At 35.3% G+C, this 25,560-nt stretch overlaps 2 protein-coding genes across 6 annotated transcripts in view; one reads left to right on the top strand and one right to left on the bottom strand.

Annotated features, from left to right (window-relative positions):
- The window catches only part of LOC101887148 (hormonally up-regulated neu tumor-associated kinase homolog A), a 227,935-nt gene that overhangs the window by 130,575 nt on the left and 71,800 nt on the right, over nucleotides 1-25,560 (top strand). For 2 of the 4 annotated variants that reach the window (XM_087307437.1, XM_087307438.1), the window contains one exon: nucleotides 2,143-2,196. The exons of 1 other annotated variant lie outside the window; for it this stretch is intronic. In XM_087307437.1, coding sequence (XP_087163563.1) covers nucleotides 2,143-2,196 — 54 coding nt within the window. Of the gene's footprint in view, nucleotides 1-2,142; nucleotides 2,197-21,688; nucleotides 21,794-25,560 lie in introns of all 4 variants that reach the window. One more of the 4 variants, XM_087307440.1, reaches the window with a different exon arrangement.
- Nucleotides 11,573-24,023, bottom strand: tbx18 (T-box transcription factor 18). Of its 2 annotated transcripts, none has more exons than XM_087306143.1 (8): nucleotides 23,582-24,023; nucleotides 22,573-22,743; nucleotides 21,934-22,035; nucleotides 20,878-21,049; nucleotides 20,276-20,443; nucleotides 19,126-19,190; nucleotides 16,503-16,597; nucleotides 11,573-14,669 (listed from the first exon to the last, which is right to left on the bottom strand). In XM_087306143.1, exons 3-8 carry the CDS (start codon nucleotides 22,029-22,031, stop codon nucleotides 14,014-14,016), a joined length of 1,254 nt encoding a protein of 417 aa, XP_087162269.1. In that variant the 5' UTR covers nucleotides 22,032-22,035; nucleotides 22,573-22,743; nucleotides 23,582-24,023; the 3' UTR covers nucleotides 11,573-14,013.

Genomic DNA, 25,560 nt, shown 5'->3' with positions numbered 1-25,560 from the left:
CTGGAGAGATCTGAAAATGGCTGTACACCGTCGCTTACCATCCAACCTGATTAAGCTTGAGAGGTACTGCAAAGAGGAATGGGCAAAAATTCCCAAAGACAGGTGTGCCAAGCTTGTGGCATCATATTCGAAAAGACTTGTGGCTGTAATTACTGCCAACCTTGCATCAACAAAGTGTCTGATGTGCATGTAATTTTTCAGTTTTTCAGGGTTTTTTTTCAGTTTTTTTTTTTTATAAATTTGCAACAATTAAAAAAAAAAATTCAAATTAGCATTATGGGGTGTTGTGTATGGAATTTGAGCAAATGAATAAATTTAATCAATTTATGAATAAGGCTGTGACAAAAAAAGAGGAAAAAGTGAAGCGCTTTGAATACTTTCCGGATGCACTGTATCCAAATCAGTTACCGTGTACAGTATAGACTCTAAAGCATCACATATATATATATATATATATATATATATATATATATATATATATATATATATATATATATATATATATATATATATATATATATATATATATATATATATATATATATATATATATATATTTATATCATCTGGAAATCAGATTCACAACCTTTCTATTACTAATACTACTAGTTGCACTGAAGCAGAGTTAAAAGTCCAATTCAGATGTTTATAATTATGGATAATCATAGCAGACATAAAAAATACATCCACAACTGGACACCCACTCATTTGTGCCAAATCGCACATTCTTATCATCCAGTGAGTCATGTAAACACCTCTTAAATGAATTCTTCTTTTACTCCTGGAACATGAAAACCTCTCCTGATCATTCCACTGCATCTGTCTCTCTTTCTCGCTCTCTCTCTCTCTTCTTCTGTTTTGCTAGCTTGAATGTTCATCTCCTTCTCTATCTCTCTCTTTCTTGTCCTGCTCCTCTTGCTGGCTGAAATAGTGATCATGGCTGCTGTTTCATCGGCTCTTTGCACTTCACACTTCTATTAAGATTGATGGTGTGCTGTGCTATAAATGACAGTGCTAAGTCTGGCCATAGCATTAAGGAGGGACTGAATCAGGGAGGGGGATCCGGCCCCCTGCATTCTGCTGCTAATGGGACGAGTTAGATATGTGTGTGCGTGTTTGTGTGGGTGTCACTATTTATGCTGTGTGCAAAAGACAAATGGCCCTTGCTGTTAACAAACCAAACTTTACAAACAAATGGGCTCCTTTTAGTTTCTGATTTTTGTGAGATAAAGGAGTAGTTGGCTGACATTGAAAATTGAAGACAGGGCGGGATATATTGAGTAGCTCCTCCCCTTTAAAATAAAGCCATTAGTGTTTTATTCATATGTTAGTAAGTTTGTTTATATATGCGGGTGTTTAGGTGAAGCCTTGGTGTTTTGAAGGGGACGAGATACTTTTGATTGCTTTTAAGCATTTGATTGGCCAGACAGGTATTCGCTGGGTCTTAAAGTCTTATACTCACTGAAATCTTGTGTTGTTGGTCTTAAATAATTTTAAACAGGTCTTATTATTGCTTTGTTTAAGTAAAGCTACTCAATCAGGCCGACATCAATCCAATCACCAATAAAATATCTCAATAAAACATTATTTTTTATATTTACATTTTTTATTGCAAAAGAGACACAATTCACAACAGCTATTAGACATTTACTGCAAATTCCTCAAATTAAATTCCCTAATCAGAGAAAAAAAAACTCAAATAAATTCCACATGAAAATACCGGCCTATTAGAAAAACAAATCCTTAATCTTTAACCTTGTGTAGGTCTAAAATGGAATTCTTAATGGTCTTAAAAAGTCTTACATTTGACTTGATGAAACCTGCAGAAACCATGAGAAGATGTATTAAGAACCTGAAGTTTGATTGTTGATATTGTCGGAACTGATGTGAGAAACAGCAAGCTTTGATTGATTATATTTTGAAATGCAAAGTTTGTCTTTGTTTTAAGGAGCACACTGCATTATAGATAACTTTAAGCTTAACATATTGATACTAACACCAATAGAATGTTAATTTTGTTTTCAGGGGGACTTTTAGTTTAGACCATGATGGTATGGTCAAAGAAAAAATGTAGTTTGCATTTAAAACAAAATGTATACCTGTGACTTCTTTATTTACAACATTATGTCCTTTAATCTACAGCCTCAGCAAGTGGCCCTGAGCAATTCAAGGAAAACTTTTGGACGGTTTGAGTGTGTGAGTAAATAAAATGCACATTTTCATTTTTGGTTAATTATTCCTTTGACTTTGAGATTGACATTAAAAATGCAGCCAAAAACAATGACATTGCCATATAAAATAACACTGACTTAGTGTTTGGTTTTGTCTTACATTTATTTACACTTCTGTCTGAAATCTATTTAAACCAATATTATAACCGTGGCCCAAATTAGGTATTTAAACATTGAACTATAAACTGTTAAATATTTAGGGCATGTCATTTCTATGGATATGAGGGATGGCAATTAAATGTACAAGCAACATCGAAAGTTAAATGTTCAAGCATATATGCTGGTAAAGAAGTTTTATATATGTTCGGAGCAGGTTGAGGGAAACATCTTTAGAACATATTGCAGATCTTTATGTACAGCTCTTTTGTGGTATAATTTTAAAAAGAAAGAGTGTGTATGAGATATTTTGCTTAAAAAACCTAAAAGGTGTAGTGCAATTGACTTATTTTGTAAGGTAAGAGTTTGTTAATTTTCTGCTTTGATGAGAAATTTGATCCATATGTTTATTTGTCGACTGGGGGATTCTCAGAATAGTATTTTAATGTTATTGATAAATCCTATAAGCCTGTTGAGGTGCATTATCGGTCACCTTTGATGAAGTATTGGCAAGCTGTCTATTTTTTTATGTACTGTATATTGTGTGGTTTATATTGTTCTGTCTGTCTTTTGTTGTATTTGGAAATAAAATTAAATATAAAGAACGATTACAAATGAAATTATTCTATAATGTACTCAAACCAGATCCAAGATTTAGATATTAGCATAAATTCAAGTTTGAGGCATAAAGCCATGAATTTAAAATTGACAGGAATCACCTTGTTAGGGCTGGTCTGAGTATTTCAGAAACTGCTGATCTACTGGAATTTTTACGCACAACCATCTCTAGGGTTTACAAAGAATGAACCGAAAAAGAGAAATGTCTGTGGGTGCAAATGCCTTGTTGATGCCAGAGGTCAGTGGAGAATGGCCAGACTGGTTCCAGGTGATAGAAATGCAACAGTAACTCAAATAAGCACTCGTTACAGCTGAGGTACTCAGAAGAGCATCTCTGAATGCACAACATGACGAACCTTGAAGCAGATAGGCTACAGCAGCAGAAGAGCACATCGGGTGCCACTCCTGTCAGCTAAGAACAGGAAACTGAGGCTACAATTCGCACAGACTCACCAAATTCGGACAATAGAAGACTGAAAAACATTGCTTGGTCTGATGAGTCTCCAATTGACCAATTGAGCATCGTGTTTATGCCCCAGCCTATCAGAGTATTGTTGCTGAACATGTCCAACCCTGTCTGACCACAGTGTTCCAATCTTCTGATGGTGAGCTCTAGCAGGATAACGCGCCTTGTCATAAATCGTCATCTCAGACTGGTTTCTTGAACATGACAATGAGTTCACTGTACTCAAATGGCCTTCACAATCACCAGATCTCAATCCAATAGAGCACATTTTGTGGTGGATGTGGTGGAACGGGAGATTCGCATCATGGAGGTGCAGCCGACAAATCTTAAGCAACTTGGATAATACCATCATGTCAAGGTAAACCAAAGTCTCTGAGGAATATTGCCAGCACCTTGTTGAATCTATGATACGAAGGATTAAGGCTGTTCTAAATGCAAAAGGGGACCCAATCCGGTAGTAATGTGTACCTAATAAAGTGGCCGATGAGTGTAGAGTGGATAATGGTATATATTGGCTGAAACTGATGATAGCAATGATTAATTAATTGATAACTGCAACAGAAATTTTATATATATATATACTCTTCAAGTTCTAGGACCTTTCACTATACCAAAATAAATGAAATTAGATGACATAAAAAAATAAATGAATAAAAACATGCAGTGTTAAAAATTGTCAGTGCAGTAGTACAGCCTCATAACGGTTTCAGAAGTGTACACTAATGCCAACACGTGATTTTCATACCTAGCGTATGCTTGTCGTTTATGAGCGTGAGCTGGAAGGTGCAAGTGTGTGTGATGAGAGCCGACTGGAGCGTCACACCAGCCAGGACTGAGCTGACCTTAGCTATGATTTGCATTTCAGTTTTGATTTATCCAAGCCACAGATCGTTCAGACGCCTGGCAAGACCCAGAGAAGACGTTTATAGAAGAGATCGGTTTCTCAGACACACAAATACTCTACACAAACAGAGCTGGACGCAGAATGAGGAAGTCCTCTCGTAATAGTTTTTTCAGGGTTATATTAGAGGAGAATATGGCCATAGATTCACATTCATCATGGCAAAATATAAGGCTCTGAAAACAGGCTTGAACTGTAGCCATTAATCAGATGGATGGTGGGATTTGATGACAAAGATTAAATGAGTGTAAGAGACACCAGTCAGCTTCAGATTACTGCAACTGTCATCAAATACCCGCCGGGCCATTAACGGGTCACGCAGACCCTCTCTCCCTGTCCCACACACACACACAGGCACAGCTCGACCCTGTACACCACAGGTGCTCTTCCTGGAACACCCATGGACACACACACTGTCCACTTGTCCTTTCACACTTGCTGGAAATGCTAACACACTTTTTTTCATGGGAGTGAAATGTCCCGCACACAGAGAGGCTTGACGCACCCCTTCAACTTCCTTGTTTATAAGTGTTTCCCGACAATGAAAGTTTTATTCATGTTTCTTTAGGCTTTAAATAAATAGTTCAGACAATAAATGTATTTAATCATCGTAGTGTTGCTCTAATTCTCTAGGACACTTTTTGTACAGTACCATAAAAGGAGAAATGCATAATATAAAATACAAATATAGCATATAAACCCTTGTTTTGTTAGCACATAATTGTAAAATGTATGTTTTTTTATAAAGTCTATATTATAAATGATTTCACATATGTATTTTACAGAAGGCACAATGGTGTTCACAACAAATAACTGCTTTATGTTAAAAAACGATAACAAAGACACAGAAAATAGTTAAAACACTTATTTAGGCTTGTGCATTTAAAAAACATGAATATATTTTGATAATCTTATAAATAGGCTTGTATTATGCAAAATGGGATACTGAATTGCAATATTAGGACTGTAAACAATAATAAATACAGTTGATCATATGATTAAAGTTACATGGTTATATATATGGTTATATTTTTATGAAATGTTGTTTAGAGCATATACTCATGATATACCAGGGTGTCTGCGGAGTCTTAAAGTATCAATGTCTTAAATTTCAAAAACAAAGTTTTAAGCCTTAAAAAGTCTTAAATTCATTAAAATATTGTTTTGTAGGTCTTAAATCATTTTAAAAAGGTCTTAATTTTCATCTGTCCAACTAAAGCTACCCAGTCGGGTCAACAAACAACCACTTATCAACAATCCATCTATATAAAATTTATTTCTATTGCAAAGAGATAAAATCACTACAGCTTTTAGACATTTTTACATATTTTACAGATAAATTAAATTAAATTCCCTAATCAGGAAATAAAAACTATAAACAGTTACATAATTCCTAATGACATTAACGGCAGTATATGCCTTTATATGATCTTCCATTCATACAAAATCTATTTACAGAAGTAAGGGGGGTGGACATAATACTTATGAATATGCATGAAACGTAAGGTTTTATAACAGAAATATACAGTATTTGGTTGAAAAAAAGTTGAAAGAAACATTGATATTAAAATATGTGGCAAGCAAAAAAACTAATTCCATTGGCCCAACTGGGCCATTGCAAAAAATCCTAAGTGTTTAGCTTCGCTTAAGTCTAAAATTTCATTCATAATGGTCTTAAAAGGTTCTTAAAAAATCTTAAATTTGGCTTGATAAAACCTGCAGAAACCCTGTATACACATATACTCATCAACATCATATTCTTTGTGGACAATTGCAGATGAAAATGAAAATATTGTTCTTTTATTGTCTAACCTGTGTTCAAAATATAGTTTATGATTAGTCACGAGTACTTGACCACATCATAGAGCTAAATTTATAAAATATAATAAAGTATCCAGCGTTTATATGAGTCATATGCAATGCAGAACATGAGGCTCCTTGCTAAAAAGTAAGCATGCTATTAGTGGCTATTGAAGCTGAATGTCAGGGTGTTTGGTAATGTACCAGGAGACACACGGATGAATATACATATATATATTTAAGACTGCATGGTTATGTGATGTGACCCGAGCTGAGCTGATGGAAATAAGGTTTGCTTTCTTCCCAAACCATAATAGACATACGAGGAGCTGTTAAAGAATGAATTATTCATGATTTGTGTGAAGAGTCGAACATAATGTTCTGCCCTTTCTAGGCTGTTTTGGGCTCAAAGGGCACCAATTATGCAAAATCCACTTCAACATGGTGTTTGGACATAAATGTGTGTTGGGAGTGTGTGAACAACCACCATACACTGCCAAAAATCTACCCACTCCTTATGTATTAATGCCCTTTAAACTAAACCAGTGTTATTAGGCATGCGGTTTTGATTTTCCTTGTAATGTGAAGTTGTTTTATTTAGGCCACGCCCACTGCTAAACCTCTAATTATATTTACATTTAAGTAGTTTTGTGCACATTTTTGTTTTGCATTAAAAAAAACTGAATAGAAATGCAAAGGTGCCAAAAAATAATAAATAAATCAATCAATAAATCAATAATAAATTAACAAACAAATAAATAAATAAATAAATATTTAATCTCAGAACCACTCTGAATGGTTTGACCTGGGGTGCGTTTCCCAAACCACATCATAAGTCACAGCTGAACTATCATAGTACAGTGCAGATGTAACATAAATTCTGCTTTTAAATAATAGGTCACGTATACAGTAGCTTTCGTCATGAGCCACGGCTGTGTTTAAAAGGGCATAAATGTTTTCAGAGCACTGCGAAGGGAACGCAATTCTCAATATGAAAATTGCTAAAACTGTACTGTAAAAATACATTAAAAGCAAATTAAGAGAGATAATTTTAATTTTTTTATTATTATTCCAAGTTTAAATAATGGAATGTCGAAAGGAATAGGGCAGAGGTGGATAACTGGGAATAGAACACAAACAAGAACTTGGCTTCTAAGTACAGCTGTAGAGATGTACATTAGTTGGAAGCATACAGGTTTGCGATGCAGTTTGTGAATGTTTATTGGAACGAAGATGGAACTTGCGACTTTAGTTGGCTAACGATGGTTTTCGGAAATGCACCCCATTATGAATTCTTCTCATAGGTGTTTCACCTTCATCTTTCTCTGATTTTGGTTCATACACACTGTAAATAATTCAGGTTTCCACAGAGTTCATTTAGTTTGTACCGACACAAATTAAGTTAATCTAACAGATTCAAGTGGATTAAAGATAAAACAATTTGTCCCAAAACAATTTCAAGAATAGTGTTGTTTACGCTCGTTTTACATAAGTAGTTTGAACAAGGAACAAAATAATTTTTTGAGTGCATGTATGGCTAAAGACATGCTCTGTCATGTTGTTTTTTTTACTGGCTATATAGGCTCCGCCCTTTTCTGAGAATGGTGCAGGAATATGCAGCTCATTCACATTTAAAGTGCCACACAAAAAAACACCAAATTGCATTTTCTGCATGCTATAATAAATTATATATAGGGTATTTTGGACAGGAAATTCATTCATTCATTTTCTTGTCGGCTTAGTCCCTTTATTAATCCAGGGATATTAATCCGCCACAGCAGAATGAACCGCCAACTTATCCAGCAGGTTTTTACGCAGCGGATGCCCTTCCAGCCGCAACCCATCTCTGGGAAACATCCACACACACACATACACATACACACTCATGCACTACGGACAATTTAGCCTACCCAATTCATCTGTACTGCATGTCTTTGGACTGTGTGGGAAATCAGAGTACCCGGAGGAAACCCACGCGAACGCAGGGAGAACATGCAAACTTCACACAGAAACAGCAACTGAGCCGAAGTTTGAACCTGTGAGGCGACAGCACTACCTACTGCGCCACTGCTTCGCCCTGGACTGGAAATTTACAGACCCATTCTGGGGATGCTCAAGACCAATATTAAAATTATATTATTTAAAAAAAGAGGGCATGATGGATGCACTTAAAGCTCTAACGTTACTTTCTGTAAAGTCCTGTACATTTAGATGTAAAGGTGCAATAAGATAGATTGCACAATCAATGAAACTGCAGGAAAGACTATAAGAGTGTGTTGAGAGACACTGGTGCCAGGCGGTGAGGGACAGAAAGCTGATCCTGTATGCCAAACACACTGAAGTGAAAACAGAGCCCTGGCAGAGACTGGTGAGCAGCACACAGGGCATGTTAGCCAAGCAAACTAAAGAGCATCTGTAGTTGAGTTACATTACACTTCATTGCTGGATATGAAAGTCATTATGGGCAAAAATAAACAGGCTTCTGTCATTTATTTGACTTTTGCTAAGTGAAATTAAAAGTGGCATCTACTATTGATTGATAAAACATTGATGATAAAGACTATTTGTTTTGAAGGAATACTATGTGCATGTTTATATATTATACATTGTTAGTGTGAAGTCAACATTTGAACACCCATTTTTAGGACAATTTTGAAAAACTCTTTTGATATATGATGGATTAATTTTGAATAATAAGCATATTTTATATGGTTTTTAATTTCCATAAATATAATGTACATATATAAACATAAAAGCTTTTCTTTAATAAACAAATAAACTTATACATTTTTTGTGATTGGCATTTACAAAAACTTATGCATAAATTTATTTATAAAATGCTACAAATTTTATATTTATATATGTATAATTATCAGCACTGGAGCAATTAAAATATTTAAGCAGTCCATTGCAGAGTCAAATTAAGTGTTACTAAAGTGCTCAAATTTAGGTATACATTTTATACATTGCTCTTTACTGGCCTCAGAGTGTTAATGTCTTCAGGATTGCTGATAATGAGCCAGTAATGTGAGGTGTGTGTGTGTGCGTGCGTATGTAAGGATATGGCTGTATGTAAGATTTGCAAACCACAGAGGAGTTTTGTCACCTGTTAGAGAGATACAGCAAGCTGACCATTCCTCTGTTCTAAAATAAAAAAGCACCCAACAACCCTCTCTCTCTGCATATGCTGTTTGTCTGTCACCTTCAGGCCGTAACAGGTGTCTCTCTGGTTCTGTCCAACGACCCAGTCTTACAACTATGCACGCATTCATAGTGCTGTTTGACTACTTGTAACCCTGGGCCACAAAATCAGACCTATGTTGCACTAGTGGGAATACAGTATCTAAAGTTCATCCTAATTATATATTTTTATTTTATGTCAAAAGTCATTAGAATATCATTAGAATAGAATATTATGTAAAGATCATGTTCATCATTAACAAAATAGCCATTCATTGATCTCATTGGGTATTTAAAGAGGACTAAATGTTTCATGGTCGTAAGTCTGCATCCAGACCAGCCAGTAGTGAAGAGCTCTCAAGCTCAACAATTATATTGGACTTCCATGTATACTTTTAGATTTATCTTTGTGTAATTGATGTTGTGTTTTTACTTCTGAATTGCCTTTTATTGTTTGATTATGTAATTGGATGTAAATGTTAACTTTTTTGATTAATTTTGGAGTCTCCTGAATTCATTGTATCCAGTATGTTATGTAGAGTCTACCTGTGTTGTGACATAATTGTATACATTTTTTAAGGCACATTTGACTGTATGGAACAGGAGGCACGGCAGCATGAAGACCTTTTAATGATTTAATCAATGCTATAAGCAAGTTGTTTGGAAATTACTGAATTGACTACTCTTTTAGTACAAGTCAGCAGGAGGCAACCGGACTAATTGGGTATTAGTTAACCCTACATCCTCTAACTAACTTCGAGATGGCATTCGTGAGAAGAAATGCAATCCCTAATGAACGTACAATTAAGGATATCGGACCCAAGAAAACATTAAAGTATATTTTAAATCACAAATTAATAATATGATCATCTAAAAACAAAAACAGTAAAATTGGAATAATCAAAGTTGGGGTCAGATTTAACTCAGAGTTGTAAACAAATATAAATACATTTTTAGAAATAACACAATTCTTTTCAGAAGCTCTAGAAAAGGCTTACACACATTTAGTCCTTTAAAATCTATTGGATTTTGTTGTTGGGCTAATAAAATGGAATCTTAGATTATTAATATTATTAGATTATTAAGATTATTAATGACCAGGTCTCGCTGGAAGAAGAGACAGTACTGTCTTAATGTGATCTCCTGGCTAAATAAAGGAATAATAATAATAATAATATGCTTTATATTACTGTATGCAAAGAACTAATATGCATCGCAAAGAACTTAACTTGGAAGATTTTAGGACAGTTGTCTGAATATTCCGATTTTTTTTGACCCTGATATTCTAAATTTGTAAATAATTGTACACTGAAAAAAATAATTCATTGGATTTTCAGTATTTTTAAGGTAAGTGGTGATAGACAATTTATTTGGACTGAATTTAGTGAAACAAATTAAGTTGAACATCACTAAATTTAATTTGTTTAAATTCAGCCCAACTAAATAGTTTGCAACAGTGCATCTCTTTTTTTCAGTGCATTTCGGCCAAATGTTGTCCTGTCTAAACAAACCATACAATAATGGAAAGCTTATTTATTCATGAAATAAATATCAATTTCCAAAAAGTTCGCCTTATAAGTCACTAAGTTCAAAACCTTTATAAGTTTCTTTTGTTGAACACAAAAAATAATAGAAAAATTCTGGAAACAGGTAGTCACTTGCATCCATAGTGGAAAATAAATACTTTGAAAGTCAATTGCTACCAGATTACAACATCTATTATATATATAAACATACAACAAAACTTAATGTTTGAATCGAATGAAAAGTAAATAAATTGGGACAGAATTATTTTTTAGCTTGACTTTAAGTTAAAAGTTAAGTTCACTTTAAGTTATATCATTTGTGCTCATATATGCCATATGCATTGTGTTAAATGTGCTAGTAGCATTTAGAAGGTCTTGCATTACACACTTCAGACGTACACACACTAAACTGAAACCTAAGCACGTTACAAGCACATGAAGAAGATGTGTGTAATGTCACACTCGTTTACCGTTGCACATAAACAGAAGAATGTTGTTGACATGTATGATCTCTCAGGGACAAAAGCCCTAACACTGTTTCACCCTTTTTTTATTTTTATTGTTTAAACTTTAAGGTTGTCATTTCATTGTGTTTGAGTGTATGAATGCATTCTGTTTGTGTGTGTGTTTGTGTGTGTTTGTATGCCTCTCTAGGAGCCTCTGCTGGTATTTTTCATTTGTTAGGCATTCAGAACCTTTTCTTGACCCCAAGAGAAGCATCTGATGCTGAAATGCACATGCATACACGCCACAATTATGCTTTACCATATGAATATATTTTATTTGGCTCAAAGTGTTTTCTAATATTTCTCAGGCCAACAAGAGTCATGAAGGAAGTGTCAATTGTGGCAACTTTCTAAAAACAAAAAGGCTGAATATTAAAAAGCAAGTATTTACAATTGGCATAAGTGCAAGTGAAATCTTTACACGTTATCAATAATATGTATATTCTCCATATTTGCAAATTGAGTAAATTAGCAAAAGCTAACATGTCTGTGAAGGAAAAGCATTCATTTGAGTCTTTGGAGTGAGACAGCTGACCTGGAATCAGCATGTATCTGGTGACAGCACTATAATCCTTCAGAAGAATGCCAATGGTAGTATTTATAAAGTGTGAGAATTATCATCTCGGGTCAGATTTCATTCAGCCTTGTCTGTTCCAAGGTTCAGACAGCAGCTCTAATCCTGATGAAAACCCTTCGACTTGGAGGGAATTTGTAAACACTAGCCCATGTTTCCGTGTTCCTAGTAAGATTAAAGCACAGTATCTGCTATAGGTTTAAAAACTTGGCACAGTGAATTGGTTACCTGTTGATTGTCACCCAGCAAGTCAATCCCTGTATCTGATTCAGGCCTGCTTACATACTATATAGTAGGTGAAAAAACTGTATTTGAACAAAAGAATGATTGAATTGATAGTATAAATTAAAAAGTAGGCAAGAATTTTTTATCTTCTACTAAAAGTGAGATCCTGAAGTTCACGTTAGATGAACCCTTTGCTCTGCCATGATTTCCTGGAAGATGATTTGAGGTGACTAACACTGTAAGCTGCATGACAGCAAAATCACAGCCACATGTATTAAGTTCATGGTGAACACATTCAGACTGTAAAGCATAATTTTTGTACGCTTGAGAGCTGCACGATTAATCAATTAATCTTAATTTCAGTTCACTTGTCTTGAAACGATCAGGATTTTTGTTTATTAAAGGTTTGAGGATCACAGCAGTATATTTAAATATGAGACATCAGTCGTCATGGTTATGAAATGGCTTAAGTCTTATGTGTTTCCAGCCAGTATTATTGTTTGTGTGTTACAATCATTCAGATTACAACAAAAGTGCTAGGGCAACAGCTTATAGGATGGACATAAATGCAGGTTTCTACAGTAGCTACACTGTAAACCCCAAAAAGTTAAGGTAACTTAAACCATTTGAGGAAACTAATTGCAACAAACCAATTAAGTTCAAAAACTAATCCTAATGAGTACTGGGGACTTAATCAATTTGAGTAAATAAAGCAATTTGAGCACAGTAGAACCCAATAAATGAAGAGAACTCAAACCCACTGAGTACTGTAAAAACTCAATAAGTTAAGGCAACTCAAACCGTTTGAGGAAACCGATTGCTACAAACCATTGGAGTTAAAAAAAACTAATCTATATGAGTACTGTGAACATAATCCATTTAGGCTGAAGTAATGAGGTATTTAATTAACTTCAAAACTCTTTTCACATGAGTAGAATAAACTTTCAGTCAATTTTGAATTGACTACACTCATTTCATTTGATAAAGTTGACTGTGGGGTTTTACAGTTATCAAAATAACCTTTTAAACGGTAGTAGCAAATCAATTACATTATTACCAATAAGTAGCGACAAGCATCTCCTATAATATTTAGCCTCGCATGATTCAATCAACTGATTCTTCAAAAATGCTGATTCATCCAGTAATAAACTATATAGTCCCTGTGATTGAGTTATTGCATAAATGATTCAATAAATAATTTCAATTATACAATATTATTGTTTTAAATTTATCAGAACTTCTGGTAAATTACTATTAATATTCAGAATCGTGGCCAAATCATGAAAAAGAAATAGTGATTCTCAGTTTATCCAGAAACGTGCAGCTCTAGTAAGTTTGAAACCAAATGTTGCACCTACTATACAGTTTGGGATTTCAGATGCAGCCAGCCTTCATGACATCACTTCCTGTCCTTTTTTTGTATTCAGTCTGCTCACACTTAAGTGCCAAACTTATTTTTTATTGTCCATAAGACGCTGAATCCAGCCTCACAAAAAGTCATCTGTTAAAGTCCTCACACTCCCACCAGCAGTCGTGGGGTCTCATTGAACCTTGATGAGATCCGATGGCTGGTGTTCTTTCATGCTTTCCCATGTGATTCTCCAGGCATTTCCATACCCTGATGTCCAATAATGGTCAGTACTGCTTCATCAGAATGATTTTTAAGATATACAGTCTATTAAAAAACATCAATGTGATTTTCAGCTGTCACTTACACAGAAACATAAATGATATTGCAGAGTTCTTTACACTGTGGTATGTCTTCTTTGCTTTTTATCGCGGTTTTATCTCCATCGGATTATAAATTATGCTATTAGCAAGTCCCAAAAACTAGTTTATACTCAAAGAAAAGCTGAGTTTGAAGTCCATCAAAGTTTTTTTGAGGGGGAGTCAAGCCATGTGGGCTGTCACCTGGGAAGAGGAACTCGTGAGCCCCAAAGTCCGTGAGTCGAACAGATTTTGTTGACTACTACTGAGCATGTGGAGACCATCCATAGTGGATAAAACCTGCCTGTCTGTCAGTGTCCCACTAGGGGAAGAGCCAAGGAATGAAGTCTGCGTGGCGGCCGCCTTTTCAGGGCTGGTTGCGAGACGTGGAGAAGTGGAGAAGTTGTAACCGTATAGACCATACGGATTGTGTAGCCGAAAGCCATTGTATGATCCCTGTGTGCTCTGATTGGTGGAAAATGCATTATGGGCGTGGCCGGGCATTAGGTATTGCAGCTGGGAGGTTGTGCTTGGCATGCTGTGGATCTGGATTGGCAGGCCAGTCTGTGTGCAGGAGAAGGCTTCGCTCTCTGTCCCGCTCACATACGTGGAGCTGCGAGAAGTGGAGAAGGCATCGGCTGTGGGGCTGGTCAGTCGGCTGTAGGAGTCTGCGGAGAGCGAAGGGCCGTAGCGGTGGAGGGGGTGGCTCGTTCGGCTGCAGGTGGAGTAATCGCACACGGGTCCTGCCCCAGAACCAAGGTGGAATGTAGGGGATGGGCATGAGGATGAGGATAGTAGATGTGCTGAAGACCCAACAACACCGTGAGAGCCGGCTGCACCTGTTAAAGAGCATACGTTTCAATAACATGTTCTCAAATATCAGAATGTGATATGGCACATTACAGAGATTTAAAGAAAACAAGATGTCTAATTCATCCTTAAAGGGATAATTCGCCCAAAACTGAAACTTCTGTCATCTTGTACTCACACTTGTACCAAACTTGTCTTATTTTTTTTTCTTCTACACTAAAGCAGATATTTTGAAGAAAGCTGGAACCATTGACTTCCAAAGTATTTTATTTCCTACTATGGGAGTCTATGGTTACTGGTTTCCAGCTTTCTTCAAAATAGCTTCTTTAGTGTCCAACAGAATAAAGATATGCATAGAGATTTGGAATCATTTGAGGGTGAATAAATAGTGCAAAAGCTTTCATTTTATGACTTAATTTCCGTGTACAATTCAGAACTAAATAATTGAATCCTTTACAGTAAACAAGATGAATGGATAAATATAGTTCAGACTCAAAAAAGGATTACTGCTGCTTGATCAGACTACCTGTTCAAAATGAGCTGAAACAACACAATTCTTGTCATTTCTTTAGCCAGCTTATTTGTTTTATGTTCATTCCACTTAAATTGGTAAACCTTTAAGTTAATTTAGGCGTTTTGTGTTGGGACAACATGAAGCAATTGTGTTGGTCCAACTACCTGGTTAGGAGATTTGTAGTTCCCAGCATACTTTGCATGGGATTGAGTTAAGAGAGGGAAATCTTGGCAGTAAAAATAATCTTAGGTGTTTAAAGTTAATAGAAAGACTTGTTAGAGTTTAATTTTCACTTTAGTTTGAAGATTTAGAAGAGTTTCATGTAATGCTTTGAGATTACCATTGCAGAAGCACCCCTGCTTAATTAGCAAAAATGCAGGTTGTTGCTTTTCTCAGTGAGCGATAACTGTCCTAAAATTGGTTCTGAGATCAGTCGCAATCAACTGTATATGTAACTCATGAAATGTGCCAAAAAATGTCTTTTTGTTTAGGATAACTTCAAATAAAACTAAAATACTTTGAAATGTACGACATATAACAGACACATATGATTTTATTACACTCTTAATATTTTATCAGACCTTATCAGATCAGTTAAAGTTGAATAAAATGCTAATGTATTTAAACTTTTATTTGATAAAATCATGTTGGACCTCCATTGCATTTAACTTTGTGAAGTTTCTTTTTTTTTTGGTGCTAAACAAATTTATTGGATGTAAATCCTGCCCTCAATTAAATTGAGTTTATCCAATGAGTTATTTGTCTTTACACAGCCAAGGAGTTTTCTTTGAGTGCACACTCATAACATCCTACATTATATATTATACATTTAAAAGAGACAATTTAGTTGAGAAATTTAACATGTACGAGTCAAGATTGTTTTTGTTTAATTCCTAAATTCTGCTTCCAAATGTTCAGATATAAATTCTATGATGTACTCCTCCATCTCTTTGAATGAATGTCAGCTTTGAACACTGAAAATCATTATTTTGCCATCATTGATTAACATTATTATTGTTTTTTTTAACAGAGCATCATTAGTGATGTAAATCAATGATGCTGATTTACATCCAGGATTTACTTCCAAAACTCTTTTTTACTTACAAATTACTTACAAATTCAAGTGGACTGAACATAAAACAATTAAGTTGTCCCCCCCCCCCCCCAAAAAAAATAAGAATTGTGTTTTTTCAACTCATTTTAAAGAAGTAGTTTGAACAAACAGCAGAAATTAATTTTTGAGTGATGAAGTTGTTTACTATTCTCACACATATCCGATTATGCAATAATATTAGACAAGGAAAGACACACACACACATACACACACACACACATACACACACATTACCTTGTTTAGTTATCCCAGGGATGTCCTCAAATGTCAGAGTTCTCAGCGAGGGCCGCCAGAACGCATACGACTCAACCAGTGCCTCTAATCCCATTCTAAAACACACAAGCATTCTGATAATTAAACATGCACTACTCAAATACTTAAATATATACAGAAACACTCAGTACACTTTTAAAGGCACGACTGAATTACTGTTGTAGCTCCACTTACAGAAAAACAGCTGCCTAACCTTTGCGAAAATGTTTTCACTCCTTCCAGCCATCTTAGTCCTAGGCCTTATCAGTATGTATTTAGGTAGTAAAGCAAAGCAGGTAATGAAGAACATAAAGTGTGTGCGCGATGGCAGGGCTATAATTATTTTCACATAGCTTTATCGGTGGGATCAGACATAGAGTGCAGGAAGCCACAGTTAAAGCTTTACGAGGAGAGAGAGAGAGAGAGAGAGAAAGAGAGGGGGGTACTTTCTGGAAGTAATGGTGGTGCTCGGTGCGCCTTGTTAGCGTGGACGTTTCCCCACCCCCTCCACAGTCCCACTCAGGCGATAATTCACACAAGATGCCTCAACTTGTTTCGGCCCCAGTTTTATCAGCCACACCACTTGAGCTATCAAGTGGCCGAGTTTGTTTAGCAAACTGCTTAACTTTTCCTGTAACACTGAGCCATGGGGCTCGGTCTGAGTGCTCTGCGAGACCTCGCTGAGGGATGGAGGAAAAGTGGATGTATGTGGTCTGGTGTGATTCAGCGGGGTGTTAAAATCGCTCTCGTTTAAAACTAATGAGCAGAGTAAAACTTCCCCACTGTGCTTTTTAGTCAGTGTCGCGCAAGCTATTTTTTCTTCACAGCCTCCATTTCCTGTTTGAAGACGATGCAAAGATTGGAGATTTTATTGTTGTGTTGTTTCATTTATACATTTATTTTTTGTGTGTGGAATATTGGGTTTTAATGTGACACTGTTTTTTTATTTCTTTTTTTTCTCTGGGTCTCGTTAGATTCTTGCTGGCACTTTGAGTTTGGCTAAAGAAAGACTTTTCCCTTTGTATAAAAAATTATCTGATCTTTAATGTGATTTGATAGTTCTGAAATATTTTGATACTGACGTGAGAAAGAGAAGTCAAACAAAAAACAATTGTTGAAGCCTCAAAGTAAGCTGCAGAATTTTTTATTTCTATTTCTGTACTGTACTATACACAGAAACTAATAATTTAACTAAAATTGTATTTATCAAAACCACAAAAATTTTTAGCAAAATCAATGGAAGACATTTTTTTCAGCCATTACTTAGCTTCAACATTTACCTGTTTGTGTGTAGAATAATGGGTTTTAATGTGATGCTGTTTTTGTTTATTTTCTCTGGGCCTTCTTGGATTCTTGCTGGCACTTTTAGTTTAGCTAAAGAAAGACTTTTCCTTTTGTATAAACAATTATTTGACAATCCTTTAATGTCATTTGATAGTTTTGAAATAACTTGATACTCACGTCAGAAAAAAAAAGTTTAACAAAAACAAAAAAATTTATAAAACTGTTACCTCTAAGAAAGCTGCAGTTTTTTTTAATTTCTGTTCTGCACTATACACAAAACTAAAACTTTATCTAAAATGTTGTTTATTAAAACCACTAAAAATGTCATTAAAACACTGGAAGACTTTGCAACATTTACAACATTTGCCTGTTTGTTTGTGGAATAATGGGTTTTAATGTGACACTGTTTTTTATGTTTTTTTTTCTTTTTCTTTGGGCCTCATTAGATTCTTGCTGGCCCTTTGAGTTTCGCTAAAGAAAGACTTTTCCCTTTGTATAAAAAATTATCTGATAATCCTTTTATGTCATTTGATAGTTTTGAAATATTTTGATACTAACGTCATAAAGAAAAGTAAAAAAAAAAACATGTCGTCATCGCAAAGAAAGCTGCAGATTTTTGCATTTTTATTTCTGTACTGCATTATATACAAAACTTTAGCACAAAACTTTTAAAAAATACTTTAGCTAAAATTTTGTTTATTAAACTGCCAGCTCTATCAAATGGTTGATCATGTTTTGACGGTTTTAAATAATGACTGTTAAAGTCATTTAAAGAATGACTGTTTTAAATAATGGTTTACACATACAGCATTGTTGGTTTCCAAGAAAAGCAAACAAACATAATCCTGTTGCACTACTACACTTGATTTTGGTTTTATTGTTAAAATAAAACAAATTAGAAAACATGTTAAATGAGAATCTGAAAATATATTTTTTGGGATACTTCAAAAAATAAAAATAAAAAAGATTTAGTATTTAAAACTGTTTTATTTTGATTATTTTTTTTACATAAATTGGTCTTATGCTACTAATTTTCAGATTTTTTTTTCGTAGTAAATCTATTTATTCCAATACTTTTACCATAAACCGACATATCAACCTCTACCAAATGGTTGATATTTTAGAAATTATGGCATGTGTTGAAAAAAATGCATTAAGTGTGTTAACTAGCGACATTAGAAGTTAAGAAATTCAATCAAAAAATGTTTTTGTTGGTGAGGCTAAAGAGTTAAAGGGTTAAAACCACTAAAAATGTAATCAAAAAGACTGGAAGCCATTTTTTCCAGCCATTACTTTAGCTTGTATAATTTTCTACATTTACCTGTTTCGTCCCGAGTCTCTAAATCCCTTTGCAAACGGATTCCTGTCGATCTTCAGCCTTGTTATCTGTAAAAGATCCACACACAAAACACATTCTCCTTACTGACCCAAATCCTGTAATGTCAAATTCCCTGACCCAGCACCAGTGACCCACATCCCACAATGCAATGTGTGTGGGTTTATTTTATAAGCTTTTTTTTTTGCTTCCGTATATGTGTGTGAGAGAACGCATGTGTGTTGTGTTTTTATAAGCTCAGACAAATGAATGACATCATTTCTAAAACTTGGCAGTGAACGTGAAAAGATGATAAGATTTGAAGCTCTAGCTTATCTAAAACAGGCTCTGGTTTTAGCAAATGAAAACAAACTTAAAATTCTATTGCACATATATTTTTTTCTGTGTTGCAAAGCATCAATACGTTGCTTCTGAACTGCTGGCAGTACAAAGTCAATACACATGCCTAAATAAGCACATATGTAACAGTGCGCCTTATAAATAAATTGCTCTTTATGGGGTGCTGCGTACTCTTTCAGTCTCTCAGAGGCTTTGATCTATGAACGCAAAGAGCCCTCTAAATCCCAACTGCTTTAGCCCATTTGTATAATTATTTTTATAATATATCTTGTGAATGGAAGTCATTTATCATAGTAACCTGGGTTTATTTTAGAAATCACTAGTATTGTCACAATAAAATAGCTTGCCTTTACACATTTTTTGAGAGCTGCACAATGAGGAAACATCTTCTTTAATGAAGGTTAGTTAATTAGGATGAAGCCTAAACCAAACACAATGTGACTTAAAAATTGTAATATTGTAACCAAATAATGATTATTTAATGTGTAATACTTGCTTCTTTTGTACTTTTTTCTTTTTTATGCAGCGATAAACCTGACATTAATGTTTATTTTCTCTTGCTTAGACGTAGAAAAATAAATGAACACTTTTTGTTGTGCCAGACCTTACTACTTGTTTGTTTTATAATACTGCATTGGAATAATGCAATCCAATAAAAAGAAAAGTCACCGAGTCCAGCAAATTTACTTCTGATTTCATTTCAAGAAACAATATGAACTCTAGTTGCAGCTTTTGTGTGGTTCAGTGCTGTGAAATTGTAAATAGAAGGGTTATGGCAGGATGTGTTTGCAATTACCTGTTGGTTTTGGTATGCAGTCACCGTCGTGAAGACAGTTTCAGTGAAGGAAAATGCTTTGACACCATCCCCGGTAGGAACCGCCTTAACAGGCGAGAGCTCTTCTCCGCACTCCTTACGGATGACGTGGACACGGGGCTGGTACTTGTGCATGGAGTGCAGAATGATCTGGAAAACATTACATTGCGCATCCGTGTTTAGAGTGGGAAACGGAGGAATTACCAAAGCAGTTTTCTACCTCAATAAAAACACACATGCCTCTATTTTCAAAGGCCAAACAGGCCTTTAACTGCCTCGCCCTGGGGATGCTTTCAATTGAGTTTGTTTACAACCCTCCACATTACAACATGTTTAGGCCTTTAAAATAATACAGCAAAACAAAATGCACACCGGGTGACAATGACTAACATGTGTGTATGTGGTGCATGAAAACAGTCATCCAATTATAACATTTAATTAATATAAATAGATCACAAAAGGAAAACCTGAGTGTCTGCTTTACTGTAAGTGATCAAGATATAGATATAGGCCTGAGACATAGGAAATGATTATGTGGTTTCTTTTTTTAAAATTCCCTGGTAAATAATAAGAGGCATTCTCACATGGCCTTGGTCGTCCAGCTCATTATTGGTTAGTTTGAGCTTGTCGAAGCTTATAACTTGGCGCATCCACGTTTCACCGGAAGCAGGCGAGTCTGGATGAATGTAAACCCGCGGAGGGACAGGAGAGTCGGCGTTACCCGCCACCATCCACTTTGAGCTGTGGTACACGTACCTTTTGAATGGAAGAAAAAAAGGAGTCGGTTAGCTTTAGACTGCTCTACTTTTCATAAAGAAGTTATTATCAGTAGCCTAATTTTCTCTACACAGTGTATTTTGTCGTTAAATGTCTTGTGGTGACTGGCATAATTTGCAAACTGGACTTTTCAAACAAAACACTGAAGATATCTGTGATAGCCTACTATAAGCTTTTTTGCAATGCGCAAATGATAAAGTAAATATAAAATACAATGTATAAATTAATACATTAAAAACAGGCAACGTATTATTATTATTATTTTTTTTGTAAATTCACCGATTATGGACTGAGCATTGGTAACGTATTATGCTTGCACGCGATTGCTGTGATAGCGGACAATTGGGGCTTTCAGAATATATTTTCAATATCCACTGTTTATAATAAATACTGTTAATATTTTTGTTATATTATTAGCCTATGTGTAGCTTAGCTAATACGCATAGGCCTAATATTTAAAGACTCCCCTCCCCTGTTTTCCAGGCTGCTTGGGGAGTCATAACTCCCAATCCGTAGCCTAATCTCTGTCTCTCTCATTAGTTTACAGCTTTACAATATGTTCAAATACACAGAACAGTCCGCCAAAACTAACGCGTTATGAATTTGTTTTGACTGCAGTTGTCTCATGACCTTCGTGTCCAGGAGGTCAAGCTCCCAAAAGGGCATCGCAAAAGGCCGAATTGAACATGTCAACAAAGTCCAGAAGTGCCATTTGTGGAGACGGTCAGTTCAAACTGTTCAGTATTATGTTTGCACATTTTAGACTGTTTCGATCATTTGTGAAAATAGTAGATGCGTTATTATTCTGCAACCGGCTGTCCTGTCGCGAACAGTTGCGGAGAAATGTTTCGTAAATTGCTTACCTGTAGCGTTTGTTGTCGACAGGAACAATATCCATAGCGATATAATACTGCTGATGAGGGTCCAGTCCCGCAATCTTAACCCTCATCGCGGGAAACATTCGCCTGGGATATAATACAAATGTAATATTAATATTTTCATCATACTTAAGTTCCCCACGAGCGCAGTTTTTTATTGGCATTTTTGTCTAATCATATAAAACACACAGCATGTCTCCAAATGAATCAAAGTCAGTCATAAAAAAGCTAAACTAAAACAAACAAAAAGCTCTGTAATGCACAAAATTGGGTCTAATGTAAAATTATGAGACCTATGTTAAAAAAATATATCACTAAATGTACTTCATAAATTTTCTCCTTTTTTAATGACATTTAGGCACCGTTCCTGGTTTGATGTGTTTAATTTAAATGCATGAATCTGGAAATAACCACATCTTTTTAGAAGAGACTATTCTGAATATTTTTGCCGTTTCAATAAATTCCAAAAATTTGAACGACCCTTGCAGCGTATTATACTTTTTTATGAGAATAAAAATATATATTTACATCGCCGCCGATTTTAAATAAATGCATGTTGAGATGTTTTTTCTATTACCATTAAATGGTTTAACATTGCAAGAGTGTTTTGTGTGATGCACCTGCCGGCTTTGGTGATGATCATTTCAGTTCCAATCTCGTGAAATCGCTTCCACAAGTCTGAGCCCTGCAGGTCCACGCGCATCTCCTCCCCGGAGCTCGTGGCTGATTGCACGAGGACTTGCGCACCCTGGGATGCAGGCTGTGGGCTGTCCAACAACACGTCCTCAGGCTCCGCTGACAAACACAGAAAGAGCTCGACTTATATTGCATATTGTAACAGTTTGCAGAAAGCTTTTCATTGAAGTTGTTTTAGAAGTTGAACTTGCAAGCAGTAATAAAATAAATTATTGTCTTGGGCCAGTGCATTTTGTTAAGTCAATATTTTTGTTGAATGCTGTTAAATATTTAAATTCAATGATGCCTATAAATATTAGTATTATTATTATTTTGCGTATAAACTGAAGAATTTCTTAGAACTTTTTAAATATACATGTGATGAAAAAAAAACACGTAGCTATACATCCTTTACATTTAAGAAAAGGGTTTGTGAAATCAATAGATTTTTAGACCTGTCTTTTATTCCAGTTACCATTTTTTGTTTTCTTTCTGTTTTGCGAGTAGGCCTATTTAGGCTTTAGTGATGGTAAGTTAATATGTGTGTTTATGATTGTGGCCAAACTCATAAACACAGAATAGATTAGTCGCTCTCTTAATGCCCATATTTATGAGACTCATAACTATGTTATTTTGTGTTTGTACACTGTGTTTTTCGCCTCTGTTACCCTGACTTTACCTAAGAAAATCTAAATTACCAAGGTATTTTGCCTAAATCATATTACAGGATTTTTGTGACCGTCTTGGGTAAGTGTTGTTTAGAATTGATTTAGCAGCCTATTATTAATATTACTATCAAAACTATATAGGGAAAACATAGTGTTTGGTTTCTTCATACAGCATTATACCTCAAGCAAAATATATGTTTTAAAATATAAGTGGTTAATTTAGCGTTTACGTTATGCGTAACTTATTGTCGACATTTCAGAAGAAGTCAAAACAGAACTAGGCTACTTACGGGATTCGTCGCTGGTGCAATCTATCTCGCAACTCCTGGTGCTGGGACAAGTTCTCCCAGTGCTGGGTTGCGGACTTTCTGTCATTCTTGGCACTTCGTTTATCTCCTCAAAGCAGTTTTCGCTGTCCTCCTCCTCCAATTTTCTCTTTTTTTCCGTGCCAATAAGCGCTTCTACCGAGAATGCGTGCGCTTTGAGGCTCATAGTACACGGGGACCGTCGTTTTTCAGCCATGGTTACCGACCGAGAAGACAGATTGGCCGAGAAAGAGAAGTTCACCAGAAGTGCATTTGCAACAGCACTTAATCTAGCATTCCTTGAGACAGAATAGTCCGCTTCAGTAGCTAATTACCACAGGCGATGTATAAAGACGCTGAAAACGAAGCGACAGTCTGTTTAAAACAGTCTCATCGGTCTGTCAACGCGCACAGACACCGAGGCAGTGGCCGGGATTCGTTAAAGTGCCAATAACCAGGGCAGGAGAGGGGCGGGACTGCCTCACGTCAATCACCGGCGCTTTGTGCCAATAAGAGCGCAGTTTTTGGGCCCCTCGTGCTGAACGTTCCGCCCATATGTGGTAAAGCGGGCCGGCTGAATGAATCATCTCTCGCGTACTGAGCTCTAGTCATGGTAGCGGCATTGCGATCATTTTCACACTGTGGCTGCACATGCTCCACATGCTTCCGCATTACCTCCCCACTAGCTCCGAGAGCCAATCCTGCAGAATTATTACCAAATCTACGCCTGTATCTGCGTGAGGCCCAGTAATGAGACTTGTCAAACTAACCTGACGTGGGACACGCAGTCTACAATTTCTCATTACAAGTCCCCAAGAAGCACTAATTTTTACTACGAGACACAATTTCCTGGTATAATAAATCCTCAAAACAAATACTATTACTGGTAATTATATTTAACATATATAACACTATTATACAATAGTTGAAACAACAAAATATGATATAAATTATTTTAAAATAATATTTGCATTTACTGCAATAGTCTACAGCCGCTACACAAAAATAAGCCGTAATTGTATAGGGCATAAATGCTTTCAGCTTTAGGTAAAGGCATTTTTTTAATAAACACAATTAACAAATAAAGACATTGTATAATTGTTGGTGATTTTTTGGTTCTTTCTATTAAGTAATCTACTTGTAAGATCAATGGGAAAATAATTTTAGATTATTTTAAAGAACTTAATTTTAAATAATAATTTATTTTTCCATGCCAATGTGTTTTTGGCCTATTCTTGGCTAGATATTTCATAGATGTTTCGCAAAGGTTATCACCACTTTAGATTTTTCGATTTCTCCAAACCAATAGCCTAAATTGTGGGTGTTAAATATGCTCCGGAGTTTTAATCTACCAGCCGTTTGCGATTTGTAAATTGTTGCACACTCAGCCATTTGAAAAATTCGTGTCCCACGCGCATGTGAGGACACTTGGAGCATGTACAGTACTTTATTTTCGGCCGACCAAGTAAAATATGAACAAGAATAGCATGACGGAAAAAGAAAAATGCATGCATGGCAGCGTTTTATGTGTGTGATTTAAAAGAAAAACAAACGCGATGTTTTAGTTATTTTATAAGGTAATTTCAATGAGGCTATATTTATTTATATTTTAATTCATTATAATATAACAGGGTTGTTATATATATATATATATATATATATATATATATATATATATATATATATATATATATATATATATATATATATATATATATTTTTTTTTTTTTTTTTTTACAAAAAGTGTCCACATTAATGTATAAAATTTGTAACAATTTAGAACGGTTTTATGTATTCTTGTATAATCTGTGTGCAAAAACAGGTCAGTTGATGTTCAAAAACAGGTCAGTTGATATAATAGCCTGTAGAATTATAAAATACAGTTTATTAATTCCCCACACTCCAGTAAATGTATCAGCATCGTCTTTATCTGATTAAACTTAAGTCTCTTCTTCTTTACTTTT

Source organism: Danio rerio, chromosome 23, assembly GCF_052040795.2.
Source record: "Danio rerio strain M-AB ecotype USA chromosome 23, GRCz13ab, whole genome shotgun sequence".
Taxonomy (NCBI): domain Eukaryota; kingdom Metazoa; phylum Chordata; class Actinopteri; order Cypriniformes; family Danionidae; genus Danio; species Danio rerio.
The sequence above is the reverse complement of the archived record's forward strand: the minus strand, read 5'-3'. Positions and strand labels throughout refer to the sequence as shown.